The 19,149-nt window shown below is 37.1% G+C and overlaps 1 protein-coding gene across 1 annotated transcript in view; it reads left to right on the top strand.

Moving 5' to 3' along the window:
• Nucleotides 1-3,840, top strand: part of DLG5 (discs large MAGUK scaffold protein 5) — a 108,807-nt gene extending 104,967 nt beyond the window's left edge. The window contains exon 33 of the mRNA XM_082765353.1: nt 1,827-3,840. Coding sequence (XP_082621479.1) covers nt 1,827-1,930 — 104 coding nt within the window. The 3' untranslated portion in view covers nt 1,931-3,840. The remainder of the gene's footprint in view (nt 1-1,826) is intronic.
• The last annotated feature ends 15,309 nt before the right edge of the window (nt 3,841-19,149 follow it).

Raw genomic sequence — 19,149 nt, 5'->3', positions numbered from 1 at the left:
AAATGTTGCTGTATTTGAAGGCTGCCTTGTCTTATTTCAGAGTAAATTTCCATGTGGTTCTACATTACATTCAAAAGAGTAAGGATGAAATTTTATCCATCTTGACTTGAATGGCAACAGAGCCTATAAAAAAAAAAAAAAAGCCCAAACCAGCCAGAACCCAACCCCTCACCCCCAAAACAATGGGTTCCTTACAGAAGTGTTTTGAAACACACCCAGAACCCAACTCCTCACCCCCAAAACAATGGGTTTCTTACTGAATTGTTTGTGAGACATACCTGCCGAGTGCAGGGGAGTGGATGCATTTAGCGCAAAGCTATCCATCCATGTATCCTGAGAGAAGTTGCACATCCTCAACCAAGCTGGTTCCCTGGTATGTAATAGCAAGGCAATTGTTCATTTAAATTATACTGAGTAAATGTTCACAGAACTTAATTTGCGCATGGCCATATTGTAGAACTATACGTTATCATCTGCTCCTTGTTAAATCATTTGTTACATTCCATTTGCACCCTGATAGTGGAAGTGGACTCCCTTGAACAAGGTGCTACCTGTACCTTCTTAGTTGCCTGCGGGAAGGGCCTCTCTCTGTTAGTGTCAAGTGTAATGAACTCAAGCTGTCATCAGCTTTTCCAGATGCTGTTAGTCAGGTTTCCTGTTGAAACTGCACTGACATGTAAGCTTACTGCAATTGTGATTTGGTGCATTAGACTAGCATGTTGGATACAGTAGCTTCCTCATGAAGTTAGTTGTATGGTATACTTTACAACCTGAGTTCCGCAACTACTTCATCAAGTACATTTTTTGACTCATTAAAGTGCCTTTGTTGTCTGCACCAAATTTTAAGCACAATTTGTTACCTGAGTCACTGCCTAACTGCTTTGTCACCTTTCGTAGACCTTACTGGTAGCACGTTCTGTAGCCAAAATCATGTGACATCCTTAATTATAGTATAAACTGCAGAATCAATTACTTCTTTACATAAGAATAAAATCTGTATTTTCAGAAATGGGAATTACGCCTTAAGTTTTATAAGGTTTGGCATAGTCTTCCAGCATTAGCGTTAGCTGTGGCCAGAGGCTTTGCTGACACATTTAAGTCCTGAAGTTCCTTACCTTTTATGTCTTAAAGCTCCTATATTCTCCCTTGCTGTCAGTGTTAGTATTTTACTTCTTGTGACTGTTATCTTTATCAAGGGTAGAATATAAGGTGTTCTTTGTTTAACTTTTAATTCATTTTCAGAGATTTGCTTCCAGTTGGCCTTCTATTCCTTGAATGTAGTTGTCGATAAGAGTTGGGGTAGCAACCGTGGCTGTTTTGTTTTACTTCAACTTTGTGAGCTGCTTCATAATTTGATTTTAATATTTGTAAATAGTGCCTAGTTGCTACAGCTATAGTCTCTATGTATATTATCACATAAATACAAAACTCTTAGCACCACATGCTGAACAGAGGTTTATTATAGTAGTTTCTGACCATCTTTAGACTTAAACTTCGCCACCTGATGTGTCTGAAAATAGCACATGGGAGGGCTCTAAAAAAACAATTGTCTTAGTTGATTATAGCCATCAGTTCTACTGCTTTCCAGAGCTGTTTTAACAGCTAGCAGAAGAGACTGTGTACTGAATGTTTGACCTCCTTGCTCTGTTTATTCTTCTCCCTGTCTCAATGGTCATGCATCTGGCAGATATTGAATTGGGCAAATTAATTCTGATATGTTGATAAACACTCAGCAGAAAAATGCTTAAGACTGGTCTTCATACTTAATCATAACTGTTTTTCAGCCTAATTTTTTTTTTTCTTTGGGGGGCTATCTTTTTCTCTAGGCATTGTCCAGGGAGGAGCCCTTTCAAGCATTTGCACTCAGATTATGACAACTGTTGATCAAGAACAAAACAAAGTCCTGTGGATCCCAGCTGGCCCACTGTAGATTTATTTTGCTGTGAAACTGCTTTGCAGGTGTAAATAACCAACTAACTTTCTATCCAATGGACTCTGTCCATTTCTGTCTTTATAAAGATATAAGTGATTTCTGTTTCATGAAGGGGAACAGTAACACTGAACACAAAAACAAAAAACAAAACACGAGGCACGTGGGAAGGGGTTCATCACTTCACCGAGCTTGTCTCATTGTACGCGTACATGTGACAGGTTGTCATGTGGTGTGCAACCTGTGTGTACTTCTCCGTAAATAATGGATTTAGCAATGCTGCAAAACCCTGTAGAATGACCAGTTTACAAAACCTTTTCTAAGTATTTGGATGTTGCTGTTTACTTGAATGTCCTATTTTTTTTTTTAAACTCTGTGTCCTTTCATGTAATGAGGTAACTCTCCACAACAGAGTGAAATTCTGAGTGAATGGTTTATGCGCAACGTGACTCTTACTTGCGATTTTTACTATTTCTAAGCACATTTACTTGACAACCAGATAATAATGTGGGATTTTATCGGTACGTCTTGGGAGTAAGCTCAGAAGGAAGTACACTCCTCTGCGGGGCAGACCACTGTTTGTATTATGTCAACACTTGTCTGTCAAAGATACTGTTTCTTGTTTAATGCATGAATCTAATATTTAAACGTCGTAATATATCTGAACAATCCAAGCTTAACATGTGTTGAGAAATAATGGTTTTTGGTTGTTGGGCCTGGTTTAAATACTGGTGGAGACCAGTCCTAAGCTAGGCCTAGCATGCTGTGCCCTGTCTCTTTTAGATACTGTAAATATGGAAAGCTTATGTTGGTGCAATTTTGCAGGGTAATTCTTATCTTTGTATTCCAGTGTGTAGCATTCACATGGATTTTTTTTTTTTTTTTATTTAAGACCAGCCGCAGGTTTAGGGTTTTGATTAAAAGCCTTTAGGAAGGTACTGAATTGTTAATGTTTTCACTGTAAAAAGTGATCATTTAGTTTTGGTTGCAATACTTATTTACCTGTTGTACCAAACTCCATTGTATCAGTTCCTTTTTTTTTTTTTTTTTTTTTTGCACTTCTGACTCTGTGTTCCTAACACAGGTTTTCTACCTGTCTCTTCTGTCTCTGTGCCATGTTTTTTGAGTACTGTATTTTAATTGTTTTTAAATATTATTTGAGTAGAACTGCTTCTCAATCTCTGTTCCTAACATTTCATTATGTAGAGGTTTCTAGTTTTACACTACAGCCTGCAGTTTTGTTTGTTTGCAGCTTGTTTAAGTAAATAAAAAGGGATTCTTCTTGTACAGGTCTTCAAAGAAAGATTTGGTCCAAAACATAAATTGTTTTACAGATGCTATTTTATAGTTCAAAATACTATATATAGTTATCTACTATATAGAGAGTATTTTTGAACTGTAATACATACAAAATATATGTATACAGTATTATTTTATATAGTATTAAACCATACTGTTATAATACTGTGTATATATATATAAATTAAGAAGGTGGCATGGATGAATTACTAATCAAAGTATGGTGAGGGATAGCAGTTTTTCTTTTATCTCCTTTTAGCTTGTTTTTTAAAGTTTGAGGTCAGAGTGGACTACGATGGTACAACTTAAACTGGTACTGTTCTGACATGGATTTTCTGTACTAAAATAACGTCACTTTGTATTAAAAAAAGGTTAAAGAAACTGATTATAAGCAAAATAAAGGTCAATTTCTGTAACTTGACTTGTGTGTAAAAGGTGTTTATACCTCATGGCCTGTTTGACTCTGTTTAGAGTCCAATACATAGTTTTATCTCTTGCCTAAAATTAATGTATATAGGTACAAGTGTCCACCTTGAAAGAAACAAATTTTGGTTTTGTCTTTTTGCCCCTGCCTTGTGCACAGGGCCATAAATACCAAATAAAATAGCTAAAAGCCATAAATACCAAAGACGTTAAAAACAGCAGGTTGCAAGAAAGGACATTTTGGTTTCTCTTTGCAGATTTTTAACGTTTTGTGTTCAAGTGGCACATAAGGATTTTAAGTAGATTTTTTTTTTTTATTTAAAAATGCAGGGTTTGATGGGAGAACAAATCTATTCCTGTTATTTTGAAGAGAGTGTCACTGAGAATTCCTGCCCTGTGTTCAGGTGAAACCCAGATTGCCAAAACATTTATTAATAGCCTTAAGGTACTCTGTACCTGTATTCTGTACCTCTGTTTTTACAGTTCAAATAAACCAACATGGTTTGTTCATTGAGTTATGTTAAACTTTAGAGAAGGTAATTATTTTGTATTATTTTTTCTTTTTATCAGTTGTTTTATTCTCAAATACTAAATGGTCAACTTGAGCATGAACCAGACTGGAAGAAAATCAGTCTTCCAGTAATCTGACTACAGAACTTGTACACCATCTTCAAATAGAGGACAAAGAGAATGAGAATACTCAGGCTTTGGAAGGTCAGTTAAAAAAAAAAAAAGCCATACCATGCATGCCTTCTGATCACAAGGAAGTAGAACTGAAGGCTTGGTTAAACACAGAATAAATTTCCTTCAGTTCAGATTAAGAGTTACCTGACACACCATTTTATTTTATAATACTACATGCTGGAGCTAGATTTGGCCATTGTTCCGAAAACAATAACTTTGTACAGGTCTTCAAATAAAGAATATAGCTCTGTGGTTATTTTGTAAATCCTTTAAAGGTAATGTAGTTATATGACAAAATCTGCAAATGTCACACTCCTGCTTTTAAACTGCCATGTGTGCTGTAGGTATGGAGTTAACTTTTTACTTTATTTCCCATAGCTAAACTGGCATAAAATGGCTGAAGATACTGTGTCCCATCTGTATGATCTGTTGTTGACAAGCATCTGTCTACGTACTTACAAACCTTTGCATTCTGTTCACGTTGACCTGAATTGCAGGGCAAGGGTTTGTTACATACAGAGTTACGGTCCAGCAGCTCCAACTCCTCTGCATCAGACAAGGGTCTTTTTTCAGAGTCTGATAAATTGTGAGGCCATATCATAATCCCTTTCAGTGAATGCCAATCATTGTGCTAAGCAGTCTTGAACAGCTTTCCTAGATGCATCTGAGATAGATGTATTCATGGTTGAAGTGTTATAATCTTTTCTAAAATTATGCTTAAGGCTGCATATAATTTCTAATATTTCTATTCCACAATGGGTGATTTCTTTTAAAATATGCTGACACTGGAGAAATGTGCACTCATTTGGAAATTGAAGAGACATCTGTGAAAAATACAAATATCCAACAATGCAGACTTCAGTGTTGTGCACTGATTCAGTAATGGTCCCAGAACTGCAGAAACTCAACAAAATAAAAAAAGGTGTTTGGATTCTTCCTTTAAATTCTGTTATATCTAAATATTGTTATATCTGCTGTGTCAATTGATGTGAAGTGTTTTTTTATTTATTTGGTTGCTTTTGAAGAAAGATGTTTTATTTTTTTCAGCCTTAATTCTCTGTCATTTTGCTTAGAAAATATCTCAGCGTTCTTCACGGAAGAAGTACATTTTTGATGATTGTTTGATAGCAAACAATTATTCCAGTTGCGTTCTTTTCCTTTTAGTATTCGAAGACTACTAAAGACTACTGCTTTTGCTGTCACAACCTAAATAGTGCAACCAAAAAACCAGGTGAATAGGGGATTTGTCACTGAAGTGCGAATGTACTAGCTTAATTTGGGATTGTTTAGCACTATTTTAACAAACAATTTTTTTCTCTTTGAGTAATTTTAGGCTAACTTTTTAACTTTAAATAAAAAAGCTGTCTAGATGGATTTTTTTTTCTTCAAGTAAATTGTGCTTAAAAGGATATTGTGAATAAAAAAACTCAAAATATTTTCAGTACTGTAAACCTACAAAACAACTTCCAGTACTGAAAATGTTTTCTTTTATGTATTATATTCATTTCATATAGTAATTTAGTTTAAAAACAGTGAGAAAGGAACTTTAAAGGTACTTCGATTGTAGTGTATCTTATCCAAGTATGAGCTTGCAATGAGTTTTCCTGTATAAGATTTGCCTCTCAATTTAATCCCGATACATGATGCACATCTGACAGATTACAGTGATTTCTGTAAGATTGGAACCTGGTCATTCAATGCTAGATGCTTTCAAATATCTGGTAATGTTTCACTTTGATTTGTAAAGGCCTTTTTAATTTTTTTTCTTTTGTTTTGTTTTCTCAGGGCAGGTGGGAATGCTTTTTTCATGTAATACTTCCTGTCCTCTAAAGGCAGGGGATCATTGGCTTTCTGGAAACAGTGACTTTGCTCTGCAGAGCAAGTGACCCTTTTCCCAGAACGTCTGCTTCTGGTTTTGGTACAGATCCAACTTATCTCATTAGAAATAATGGTAGTCATTTGAAATAATCATAACTTCCTAATGAGCCAGATCTGACTACTCTTCAAGTACTAAACTTTACTCAAATCCTCTAATTGGTTAACACAATTAAGACTATTTACAGCCAACCTGTGACAAACCTGAGTGTGTTTTGAATTTTTCTGATGTTTACATAGTGCAAGCAACAGAAGTCTGAAAATGCGTCATTCCATCCAAATATGGTGTCCTGGTTTCAGCTAGGTTAGAGTTAATTTTCATCATTGTGGCTGGTATGGTGCTGTGTTTTGGATTTAGGGTGAAAATAAGGATGATAACAGGCTGATGCCTGTTAATCGTTGCAGAGCAGTGCTAGAACACTAAGTCAAGGACTTGCTTCTCTTACTGCCCTGCCAGTGAGGAGGCTAGGGGTGCACAAGAAGCTGGGAGGGGATGCAACCAGGACAGCTGACCCGAACCGACCGAAGGGGTATTCCATACCATGTAATGTCATGCTGAACAATTAATATGGGGTGGCTGGCCGGGTGGGGGACCACTGCTCAGGGACGGGCTGGGCAGTGGTCAGCAGGTGGTGAGCAATTGCACTGTGCATCGCTTGCTTTGTACATATTATCATTACTATTTATTATTGTTGTTATTATTTCTCTCTCTTTTCTATCCTAGTAAAATGTCTTTATCTCAACCTACAAGCTTTTACTTTTTTTACCACAATTCTTTCCCCCGTCCCACTGGGGATGGGTGAGGGGTGAACGAACAGCTGTGTGGTGCTTAGCTGTCTTATGGGTTAAACCACAACATATGGGTAAGGGGTCTAAGTATGATTTTGTATCCTGTAGTTTTGTAGTTACAATTACTTAAAAATTTTTGATTTCAGTAAAATCAACCAAAAGGTCCTAAGGTATGTTATAGACTCACATATGAGAGAGAAACTTATTTTCTCCTGTGAAGATATGATTTGAAAATGCTAGCAATTGCTTTTATTATATTAGTATCAAATAGGTTTGTGATGCCAAGATAAATTAGTACAATTTCTGAAGAACACAGGTATATGGAGTGGAGTTCCAGGATGGTGATACAAGCTGCAAGTCCTCAGTAACCCTTAAGGTTGGTCCCATGGCTACAAATCATTGCAGCTTATATGTGGAGCTGGTTGAACTGTCTGACCTTGTGCAGCTTCTGGCTGCAAATGTTTTTCTAAAATTCAAATGTGAAGAGATTACTCAGACTTTTATACCCTGACTTGTTCTGTAGTGAAAAATGTGTGTTTAATAGCCACAATTATGGTGTGAGCTGTTGAGACCTGCTGTGACTGATTTGCAGTTCAATTATTTAGAATTCATTTTTCAGGGTGGCACCACGTAGTTGGTTCCAGAGTGACTATTTTACAGCCCCAGTCTAACCCAAATGAAGTTGTAAGAACAATTGCATATCCTTCCCTTCCCTATCCTTCGACCTTACATGGCAGAGTTTCCCTCAGAGACACATGATTTGAACTCCAGGAGACACTGAGTTCAGAAGTGTGGGGCTGCACTGGCTTCAATCCACAGCTGTTTTCTTCCATGTGATACTTCCGAACACTTCAGACCATCTTGACATGAATTAACCCTAGGAAGATGTTTCCAGTCCTGGCCCCAGTGTGCTCAGATGACTTAGAGGGCATGGTGGCAGTTCTGAGCCTTCCAGGGCTTCACACTGTGCCTTGGCTGTCTAAGTCCTCTGAGGTCACTTGGTGCTTCAAAAGAGCATACAGATGTTTTTTTCCTCAGGGGAAACCTTGTCCTTTTGATGAGACAGCTTTCCATTTTCTAGGATAGCACAGAAAATAGAGTAGAATGCTTCTAAAATGGGGTTTCTGACCAGCAATTGCTGCTGCATTTTTCATTTGTCATTTCCTGGCTGCTGTGTACATATATACACAGACACATTAACTTCAGTAAGTATTCCATGAAATTTTCCTTGGAATAGGTTTATCTAAGAACTTTGTTAAGGATACATCACAAGGTCCCTCTTTTACAATTAGATGCAGCTTTAATTAGATGCAGCTTTAGTTTCTCTTTCCTCTAGTCTTGCTACCTTTAGTATGTGAATCCTCTGTCAAGGTGTGTCTTTCAGTGCAGACTTAGTGTTAGCACCATTTCCTTTCTTCATGCATCACTTGCATCAGTGCTCCATTACTTCTTACCTAAACGCTGAGTTGTTCGTTTTTTTTACATTGCTGATGCAACCTAATCTCTCTCTTCCTCACCCTGTTATCTAATGTTAAAGTATTTTAGGATGTTATGTAAAGCCTGCTTTGTAAAGCATGCTGTGCAGTTGAGTATTAATTACTGATTTGATTCTAGACACTCGTTATACTCATTGTTGAGGATCTTGTGAGCAGTAGGAACTGACCTAATGTTTTAGCAAGGCTTCCAAGTCTGCAGTTTCTGAAGGAGATGCCTTGCTCTATTTCCAGTAGTGTCAGCACTACATTTGTAAAAGAACTGACTTGGTAAGCAACAGAAGACAACTTGAGGAAGTACACACACCTGCCTTAGGGTTTTGTGACCTCTGTTGGCTTTCAGAGGCTGCAGTTTTTGAATTGATTTTGATTTCTGTCTACACTGTTCTCATTCTGCAGTCACACTGCACTGGTAAGGTATGCAGAAGTATAGCTGAACGACTTGGTAAAATTATCGAGATCAAAAAATGGTGCTTCAGGAGAAATAAACCACTTTTGCTCTAATTTTGTTTGCTCTAATTTAGGATGCTACTGAAGTTACAAGAGGTCAGTTGATGAGTTCTGAAGTGCTGGAATTCACCTGAAGTAGCCATGTTTGTCTTGTTTCTTCCCCACCCTGCTTTTGCACTGAAGCCCAATTCTTACTCTAATTCCTATGTGTTATCACTCTTTAGTCTGCAATACACAGTGTGACAAACAACAACGGTTGTTGGATGTTACAGGTTAAGGTCCCTTAAGATCCGTTTTGGTTCTTTTACTGCGAGTTCTGTTCAGATATAGAAATGCTTTTGTTAAACAATTACGCCAGAGTTCTAAAGTAATTTTCTTTTTTGCTTTCAGTACTTTGATAATGACTTTCAAACTACCTTATTTTTAGAAATCATCTTGTGTCCAGACTGAATGCATCAGTGGCACCTTAATGCTTATTTGTTCTTGGTCTATTTTAACTTCACTGTCTCAGTATGTCTTTGATGATGCAGAGCACTTTCAGCTTTTGTTTTACTAAGATAAACAAACTTACCTGTTGTCTCTCATATAGTAGATTCTTCATTCCTGCAAGCTCTTCTCTGTGCCTTTTATAGGTTGAATGAAGGTACTTCGAATAACTAAGGTTTGCTACCACATGAGCAAATGGAAATGTGACTTTCAAGTCATTAAATGAAGTTAACATTTGCAAAAGAACAGAGTTGTTCTCTTCTATTGCAGAGCAATTACATTGATTGGAGCAATGAAGGTTCCATTTACAAAAAGTTTCTGGCTATGCTACAGTCTTACTGTGTGGTTTAAAACTGTCAGTTTTCCATTGAATTCTTAAAGGAGCTCTTTAATCCAGGGACACTTTTTCAAGTATACCAGATGCAAAATAATTTTTTTTTAATGTTATTTTTGTGTGTGTGAGTGTGTGTCTTTCTGTTGTCCCATGCTACTTGTCAGATCTGTTTGTTTAAGTAAGGGTTTGTTCCATCATTAAATTGGCCTGCTTGATAATATGAATTCACGGTTCTATAGTCCTTCCAAACTGATGTTCTGTTCCTCAGTGGAAAAATAAAAGGCCAGCTAACCTGTCCAGTGTGGGCTTCCCATCAGAATATATAAAAGGTATGGTGTTCCTTTTTTATTGTTGTTGTTTTTATATGTAATTCTGCAAATATAATACACAACAAGAATACTTCTTAGAAGTCAGTGGTACTACAGATAGGTAAGTGGCTGATTTAGGGTTTCTTAGTAAAAATGAAACAGAAAAACTATCAAATTGTTTAGAATGAAGCTGATAGATTATGTACATTAAGAAAAAAAAAAAGTGTTCTGTTTTTCACTTAGCCTTATTCAATTTTTACTATAACAATTTAAAAAACTGGTACGAGTCTGAAAGTTATATTTAGAAAATGTAAATGAAATTATATTTTCAATATACTGAAAATGAAGTATTTCATTTGGTAAGTGTTGAAATAGGACATTCAGTTTCAGCAGCAGGAGGGCTGTTGTTCTGCTTCATCCAATTTTATGGTATGCACTGTTTGCATGATTTTAATTTTTTATTTTTTTGCTTCTCCCAGAAAATATCTCATTTTCACTTTCCTTTGCCTGTTCTCAACACAAATGTTTTTCCCCCCATCTGAATCAAGGTATTGGCCAGTGATTTCAGGGCATCTTAACCCATGACATGTCAAAGGGGCTTGCAGCTTTTCAATCTTTACAGTAATAGAAGCTAGATATTTAATAATATTTGAAAGAGAAAGGACACTTGTAAATGTGTCTCAAGCCAGCTGTTGAAAAATTGAGTTATACTGGATAACCCATTAACCCATCACTAAGAGTTTTGTTTGGGGATATTTAGTGTACATAGTAGACAGAATGCAGTGATTAGAGGGAGAAACAATTCTGATGAGTGTGAGACTAAGCCTTGCTTTTCCCAGTATGTTAATATTGCTAGTACCAAAGCTACAAGATTTAAAAAAAAAAAAAAAAAAAAAAAAAAAGACCTTTAAAAGTTTTTGTTTTGTTTTTTAAAAAAGAATTAATAGTACTTGATAGATCATTGGCATTTATCAAATCTGATTTTCAAATTTGAAAAAAAAAAAAAATCCCTTTATGCCAATTGACTATTTATTTTAGTTACAACATTTCATCAACATTTCATTTATAGTCATTTGTTTTTCTTGGAAGACTGAGTAGAGTTTTAAACTGTCATCCTCAAGGTCACAAGCCTGACAGTTTTTTTGTATATTATGAAGTACTTCAATAACCAAGAGCTAAGCCAGATAGTTATGTTTAGAATAAAGAAAATAAAAGAATGCTTATTCCATGACAATTTCTTCTTTAAGACAAAGTGTTAGCAAGATCAATGGTGAGAATTTGCAATGTTAGTGATGACTCTACATCAACAGCTTTCACACATTACATGAAAGCACAAAGAGACTGAATCTTAAAATAGTGTAAGCAGTAGTCTACAACCCACAACTAATGAGAGTTCCAATAATGAGGGTTCTGAGGAGATTGAAAAAAACATGGCATATTTCTTATCTGTAAATCCAGTGTTACTAGTGTGTTAATTCAAAATGCCTAATATGGGCTATTTTATAACAATCACTCTAAATTGATGAAGGCATACTAAGCCTTGTATGGCCATAGACCTTTAGTTGAGACCAGACAATAGTAATCTAGTGTCTAAAGTATGCAAAAAGCATGAGAGAGCATCAAGCTGACTGGCTTGGTGTCAAGTCATACTTATAAAAGGTATGACTTAAAATGGAAAGCCTTTGTGACAGTTTATGCTGACTAGCTCAATGTGTATAGCCTATGCAGAGTTATTTTCCACCTATTCATAAATACACAAGCAAGGAAATTGGCTTTAAACACAGAGAGCTGCAGACAGTTCATTTGTTTAGTCAAATAAATATTTTCCGATGGGCATTTAACTGTTTGTAATTTATAGGCAGCAGATGGTTTTTGTTCTGTAGTAATTGTTTTTACAGAATATAACTGTAGCAGAACTTGTGAGGATTTGATGGCTCTTTTCTCATAGTTAAAGCACTTTCTTGAAACCACTTGAGTTTTTTAATTAAAAAGGAAAAAAAAAAAGTGACTTCCTGAACCGACCAATGCTAATTATTTTATTATATTCTGCAGTGGTGTGTGTTTGTTGTTTAAGAGGCAAAGAGTATTAAACATGTTATTGAACTCAGCCTGGGAAAAAAATATCCATAAGTGTTCAGACGATTAAAGCATAATATTAGTTTCCTAAAACTGTCTCTGCTTTCAGCTCAGGTAAAGCGCAATGGAATAAGACATAGGTTCTGAGAACTGTTCTTGAATCCATCTTTGTTTAAAATGAAGTGTCTACAATTTCCTGATAGTGGAACAAGTTGTGTTCTTCTTGTTCTGGGACTCATGAAGAAACAATTTTTTTTTTTTTTTTTTTACCCTCCATTCTTGTCCCCCTGAAATAGACACTTTACCCCTTGCTGTAGGCACAAGAACAGGAACTGAGGCCTCTCATTTTATAAATGCTCCTGCCAGAAGCATATTGTTAAGTTCTATTTTAATGCATATTAAGTGTTTTGAGTGATCAGAGCAATACCAGGAAGCTTTAACCTTAATAACCTATATGCTTGTTTGACAAGGCTTTCACAGCAGAAGTCACTGTTGTATAAGCCTTCACAGATTTAACACTTGTCTCGTTATGGAAACATATGTACAGCTGGAGTAGCACGTTCCTTTTAGGACTTACTCAAAGCTCTCTACAGTCCTCCAAGGTATATTCATACAAATAGAGAGAGAGAAAGCCCTTTAATACACAAGAGTTTGAAATACCAGTGTCCTGTTATGTTGACTTTGAGCTTTAAATTTTAAAGGTCCAGAATTCAATGGTAACAGCATTTTTCCCCTAACATGCACGTTTAGTGAGTACCAGTTTCTAGAATTATCTACTTATAGAAGTTCCTTTTAAACTGAAAAAAAAAATAAATACAGATTTGCATGCTTTTTGTTTTGCTTAGGTACCTATGTAAGTAATACAGTTATTAACTTGTCAACTAACTATTCTGCCATGTGTTGCTGTCTTGTACACAGCGTATGCAGATTATCCCGGTGCCAAACTAAAAGTTACTACGTCTTTCCTTCTGCACTCTATGCATTGGGCCATGACCTTTCACTTCTAAATTTCTTTATTCAAGTTACAGACGCCTCTGAGTACAGGTTTTGATGTGAACTGTGCCCTGTTTGTAGTGCTAACCCCTACCATCAAAGGGCACAAGAAACGGTCTTATTCTGGCACGAGGAGAAGCATGGCTGCAGTCCAGCACTGCCTGCTGTGTGTTTTCCCTGTACGTTTCGGGTTGCTGTTTTTTCAGGGACTGAGATGCTGGCTGGGTTTCTTGCTAATCGCTCCTTACCCTGCCAGAGGCCCCAGGATTCCCACTTGCTAATGTTCCCTTCCCCACCTCCCACCCCTTCCCCACCTCCATTTGCTCTGAGAACATGAAAGTACTTAAAAGCTGTTTTAATTACCTAGATTCTACAGGTGGCCTCCCTGGTTGTGTTTGGAGAAAATCTAGCAACATGGAAAAGGAATGGGACAACAGGGTCAGTGAATGGTTAGCTGCTGCAATTACCCAGAGTAAAATAATGAAAACAAGCCCTTGAATAGCGAAGTGGTCTGTGAGAGGCTGAGCAACACCAGATGTGATGGCAGGGGTGGCCCCATGTTGGTTGTCCAGTGCTGTTGCCTCTTGGCTCCTGTGTCATATCCCAGAAGATAAGTCCTTTTTACGCAGCTTTGCATCTTTGCCCTGGTTTATGGTAGTTCTCTAAGTAATGCCTTAAAGAGGAGAGGCATGTCAGTCCAGTTGTGTTGCTTAATAGGAGAAGTGTGGTGCACAATGGTGCATAAAGAGACAAACTACCTTAGGACTGCAGATTTCATTGCACTCAGTGAGGCAAATAATTACTCCAGGAAATAACATTTCAGTATCTCACAATCAGCATTTCTCTAGTTTACTTCTTGCATCATTCTGTTCCTATTTCTTTTGGCCTTTCAGAAAGGACTTCTCCCTCCAGTGCCGCTGAAGGCAGCTCAAAGGCAAAGCTTGTTGCTACCTTTTGTCATTGCTCAGACAGCTGAAAGATCAATTTGGTCCTGTTTTGAAGTAAAGCTGAGTTTATGCCAGTTGACACAATGGATATAGTAATGGACTATAGCCAAAGTTGGAGGAAGAGTTGGTCAGTTTTAACCTGATGAAGAGCAGAGATGGACATAAATTCCCCTTTCTAACAGTTGCTAACATTTTTCTTTTTGGCTGCTTGCGTTTTCCCTTTTGTAAACTTGTAGAACAAAGGAATTTGAAGGACAAAAGTCTTGATCACATTAGTGCTTCAGTTAGTGGAGTTTGCTCTAATTTACCAGTGTTTCCTACTAGAGGATTAGTCGTTGTTATGCAGCATCTCGGGTAGCCCTAGATTTTCAGGAGAGCTGGAATATGGTGAAGTTACAGTCTTGATTTCCAACAAGTACTAAATACCAATATTCTATTCTTTTCATTAATGACAAAAATGAGTTCTGAGCACCTCTGAAAAGTTGGCAGTAGGGACATTTGATGCAGTACAAAACTACAGCTTGGTGTTTGTTGTTCCCAGCTGCCATGAGTGCTGTGCTCTCTGAAAGACAGTGGTCTAGAATGGCTGCTATAGATGGACTTCCACTGAAGCTGACACTTTTACGCATAGTTTAAACTTAAGTTGCTAGAAGACAAAGACTAATAGTTTCCTATTTTGTTTTTAGTTTTTGTTTATCAAGGCTTGTATTTCATTTCCTACAAAGCATTTGCTTTTTTGGCAGTATGATAAGTCAATTAGAAGAGGCCACTCAGTTTTCATCTCATATTTTCCCAAATTTCACAGAATGCATTTTGGATAGTTTTCTTCCTTGCATTCTGTCCATTCCATTAGTCCATCTGCAGATCCTAATAGGAGGCATAAGGGCAAGCCTAATACATAGCAGTAGGTGGTAGCACCAGCTGCAAGCAAACTTGCACAGCTTTCTCAAAAACGTTGTCTTCTGCACACAGAGTATCAAGTATTGGGATGATACAGCTCTGTCATGTGAAAAAACCTGCAGGTGTATTTCTGAAGTGGGAAAAGGACGATGTATTCAGAAAAGGGTCAACTTTCCAGTGCCCTTTTCACTGCTTGAAGTGGTGTCTGCACCGAACTTCTGTGCACAACCTTTGCCTATAGGAAAGAGAGGTGCTGGCTGCCCAACTGCTGGTGTCTCTCAGCCTTAAACATGGACTTGACCTGCAGCACTTGTCAATACCAAGGATGTGAGAATACCTATATTTACTGACATTCCCTGCAAAGTTATTGCCCTCCTAAAACGTGGGTATCAATTACAGCTAGAGAGAAACGTGTCGACTGCAAGGTCAAGAGATGAGAGCATGTAATCTGGAGTTTCCATCACAAGTAATTATGCTTGTGCTTCAGCTATTATAAGTTACAAGGTTACATTTCTTTTGTGGATGTTTGCTTCTAATTAAAGAAAATGCGTGTGCGGTAAGAACGCTGCATAAATAGATGTGAATTTTTATCATTAACTCGGTTTCTTAATGCATTCCTTTTTCACACGAATCTTATCTTTTTTTTTTTTTTTCAAATGTGCTTTGTGTATATGTTGAATGAATTTAACAATGTTCTACTGCATTTATGCTTAACTTTTATCTTTAGAGGCAAGTGTTGCCTGCAGCACAACACAGAATGAGCTTTATAGTTTTGTCTTACTCTTTTCTTCATCTTTGGTGTATCTCTGTTCCCTATTCTCATTTAGTGCCTGCCTGTGTGGAGGAACTTCAGACAGTTAATCTAGTTGTGTGAATTTAATGTTGACTGCTGAAACCAAAATGGACAGTATGGATACACTCATTCAAGAACAGAGGCATTCTGAAGTGAGTTACACTGCAGAAACAAAAGTTCCTTGAATTCCGATGAGCACACTCACACCACAGTGTGAGATGTGCAAGTACTTCAGCTAAAAATAAAGTCAACTTACTTTTCGCAAGTGACTCTTTGCAAACAGCAAAACTCAGTTCCCATAACTCCAGCATCTTGATAAAAGAATGAGTCCGTGCATTTTACTTTTATCCCCAGCATTAATTTCTCTTGTAGCAGAACAGTTTCCCTTGAAGACAATGCTTTCCATTTTCTCCGGTAACCTTGCTTCTTTATGTGTGTTTCAATTATATCATTTGTACTCCCTGCTTGTCTTCCTTATTGTTCTTGTATTTATGTTTTCATTATTTACTATGGTTTGAGTATGCTGGTAGATGGAGTAATATTTTTTGACGCAAGTCTTTTATGATGTTTATTGATGAGACATTTGTGAGAACAGTCCCTTTGTACCCTGTTCAGTTATCATTTGTTTTGTGTTAATGTGCTGTTTTTCAGAAGCCTTTCTGTAAGATGCATAAAATGAGACTCCCAGCTGAGAGTAGTTCACAGAACATCTCCTTTTGGCATAGTAGCTGCCTTTGTATTTTAACTGAGAGTCGATGAGTGTTCTGAGGGTTGTATGAACAAGTACATCTGAAGCTACACTAGTTTAGGATAAATATAACATGGGATGTCAAGTGCATGCTTCCACAGAAATACTCACCTATGTTATGTGTGTGTAGCATATTTATATAATGGGAGATTCTCCTATCAACTGTGTGGTCTTGACAGTTAGTTTTCTGCCATCCCTTTTGAAACTCTTACTGTGTATGACAACTGTTAAAGGGAAGGCTAGTAGCGTATCTTGGTCAGTGGAGAAGAGACAGCTCTTTCCTCTCTATATAATTGATATATATCTCCTCAAAGCAGAGATTGCATTCAGTTAACAGTGGTGTTGAAAGATGCAGAAATAAGGAAGTGATTATAAAGCTGCTAGCTGGAGTCTGGAGAAAATTTGTCTCCCATTTCTGGGAAATACTTGTAGAATCTTATTTAAGTCAGTCTGGTTTGGCATTGGATATATACCATGAAAATCTTAGCAGACTTGATGAGAAGAGAGGAAGATACTATAGTCAACATTACACTGGCATAAATCTACCCAAATTTGAAGAAGAAGAAGAAAGTTGTTTATATTATTTTCATCTTCTTTCATGTACCCTTTTCCCAAATTATCTAGATTATGTAGATGCATCGTGAAATGGTTACCATTCTTTGTCTCAATTGCATGAAGAAGAATGCCATTTAATATTTTTTTTGCCAGTCTTGATGAAATCAGATTGTATCATTTGATATAGAATTGCTATAGCACCTTGTACAAAGAGGCTGTTCGTTCTGGCCCTTGTCCAGCCCAACAGGAAAATGTGTAGAACTGATGTATATGGAGAAATATCTGAATGTAATAACATTCAGATAGTGCAACTCACTGAGGAAGGGAGATGATCTGGAGCTGCTGAAATAGCAACTAACACAAAAAATAGGTGTTATTTGTTTGATCACAAAGCATTCAATGCTTTCAGTACCTCAGCTGAGTCCTAACAGCAAAGGGACATGAGAGAAGCAGCCCTTCCTGCTGTGCCCTGCCCTGCCCTGCCTTGCTGAGCTTGAGTTCTTCAGGAGTCTGTAAGAATGGTCAAATGCACTTTCATTTTTTCTGAAAATGCCTTAATATCCATCCGCACCCACCATCTGTCATGAAATTTCAGGGAAGAGAAATACTGCATTTGAAAAACAGCCTTCAAGAGCAGGGAGAAACAAAGGACAGAAATGCCACAATGCTATCTCCACTTTATAAGGAATATAAGTTTGTATTTTGCAGACCCTCATAATTTTCAAGCTGCAGAAAATGGGCTAATGGAATATATATAATGTATTAAAATAATATAAAGAGAGATTTATTGACTGCAGAGCAAATATGGGCCCTTTCAGTCTTTCACATTAAAGAAAACAGCTTTTTGTGACAAGAGAGGAAGTGGGAGTTGATGTTCAGAGTACCCAAAACAGAGAAGAGTGGTCATGTCTTCAGCCATAAGCTTTTCTGTCATCTTCTGTCAGCTGATTGCAGTGACAGCTGTAACACCAATGGAATACACATTTTGGCTGTTTCTGCCAGCGTCTTGACTTCTCACATAAAATGGTTTATATCTGCAGAAAATACAGGCATGTGCTGAAAACAGCCAAGGACTTTCACCTGTTGATACTGCTGTTGTGCTGGCACTTTGCAAAAGTATAGCAATCAGAGAGCTGTGGTGTTTAGGGAAGAAATCCAAGTGGTATAAAAGCAAGTATTACTGTTGATACTGAGTGAGGAAAAAATGCCAGTAAAGGAAGAAAATGAACAAGAACCCTTTAAGACAAATTAATACAATTACTTTGCATGCCTTGGACATCTTGCAGATGATTTTGGACAGTAAATAGTTTTCAGGGAATGCCTTGTTACAAGGAAATTCAAGATACTGCAGGAAGGAACACCACCAGCTCTGCAGACAGGTTGCTCCAGAGCTCAGGGTCTGGGTTGGCCATAGGTGCAGTGTCTCTGCAGAGCTCCTATTGCTTACTTATTTGTACTACTGGCAGCTGTTCTCTTCTGCAAGTATGATATGCTGGCCAAATTCTAACTATAATCCTTACAGCCTACTTAACTTAAAATAGCACATACATTAAAATATGTCATTTGTCTTCTAACTGAGGGTGGTGTTTTTAAACAATTTTCATTTTTCACCCCCAAATATGGCTCTTTCAGCTTTGAATATTTCTCTATTTCTAGCTTGTTCAAGTATTTGGAAGGCTTTATGCATTGCATGTATGAGAGAAGCTGTTATAAATATTTAGCTTGTTAAAGCATTAGTGATTTTTTAACTTCAAAGCTGAAGTAAATGGGTGTACTTGTAAAGACTCTAGCATGTTTTTGTTTGTTTTTTTTTAATTTTATTTTTATTTTTTTTAACAGAACGTTACCTTAGTAAATCTGTCACAATAGTTTGGGACTTTTCACAATGTGCCAAACTACATTTTACCTTAGTACCACTGGGATTCAGAAACTAGACAAAGCATCAGAGAGTAGAACAAAGAATATTCCATATCTGGAATATTCCTAAAAGACACTGCCTGGATCAGTTCTCTCTCCAAGTGCCACTCTGAATGCTCACTTGTCCATTCCTTTCCGCAGACCCTTCT

This window comes from Aythya marila (assembly GCF_965140915.1).
Source record: "Aythya marila genome assembly, chromosome: 7".
NCBI classification, from domain to species: domain Eukaryota; kingdom Metazoa; phylum Chordata; class Aves; order Anseriformes; family Anatidae; genus Aythya; species Aythya marila.
This window is presented reverse-complemented; position numbering and strand designations above follow the sequence as displayed.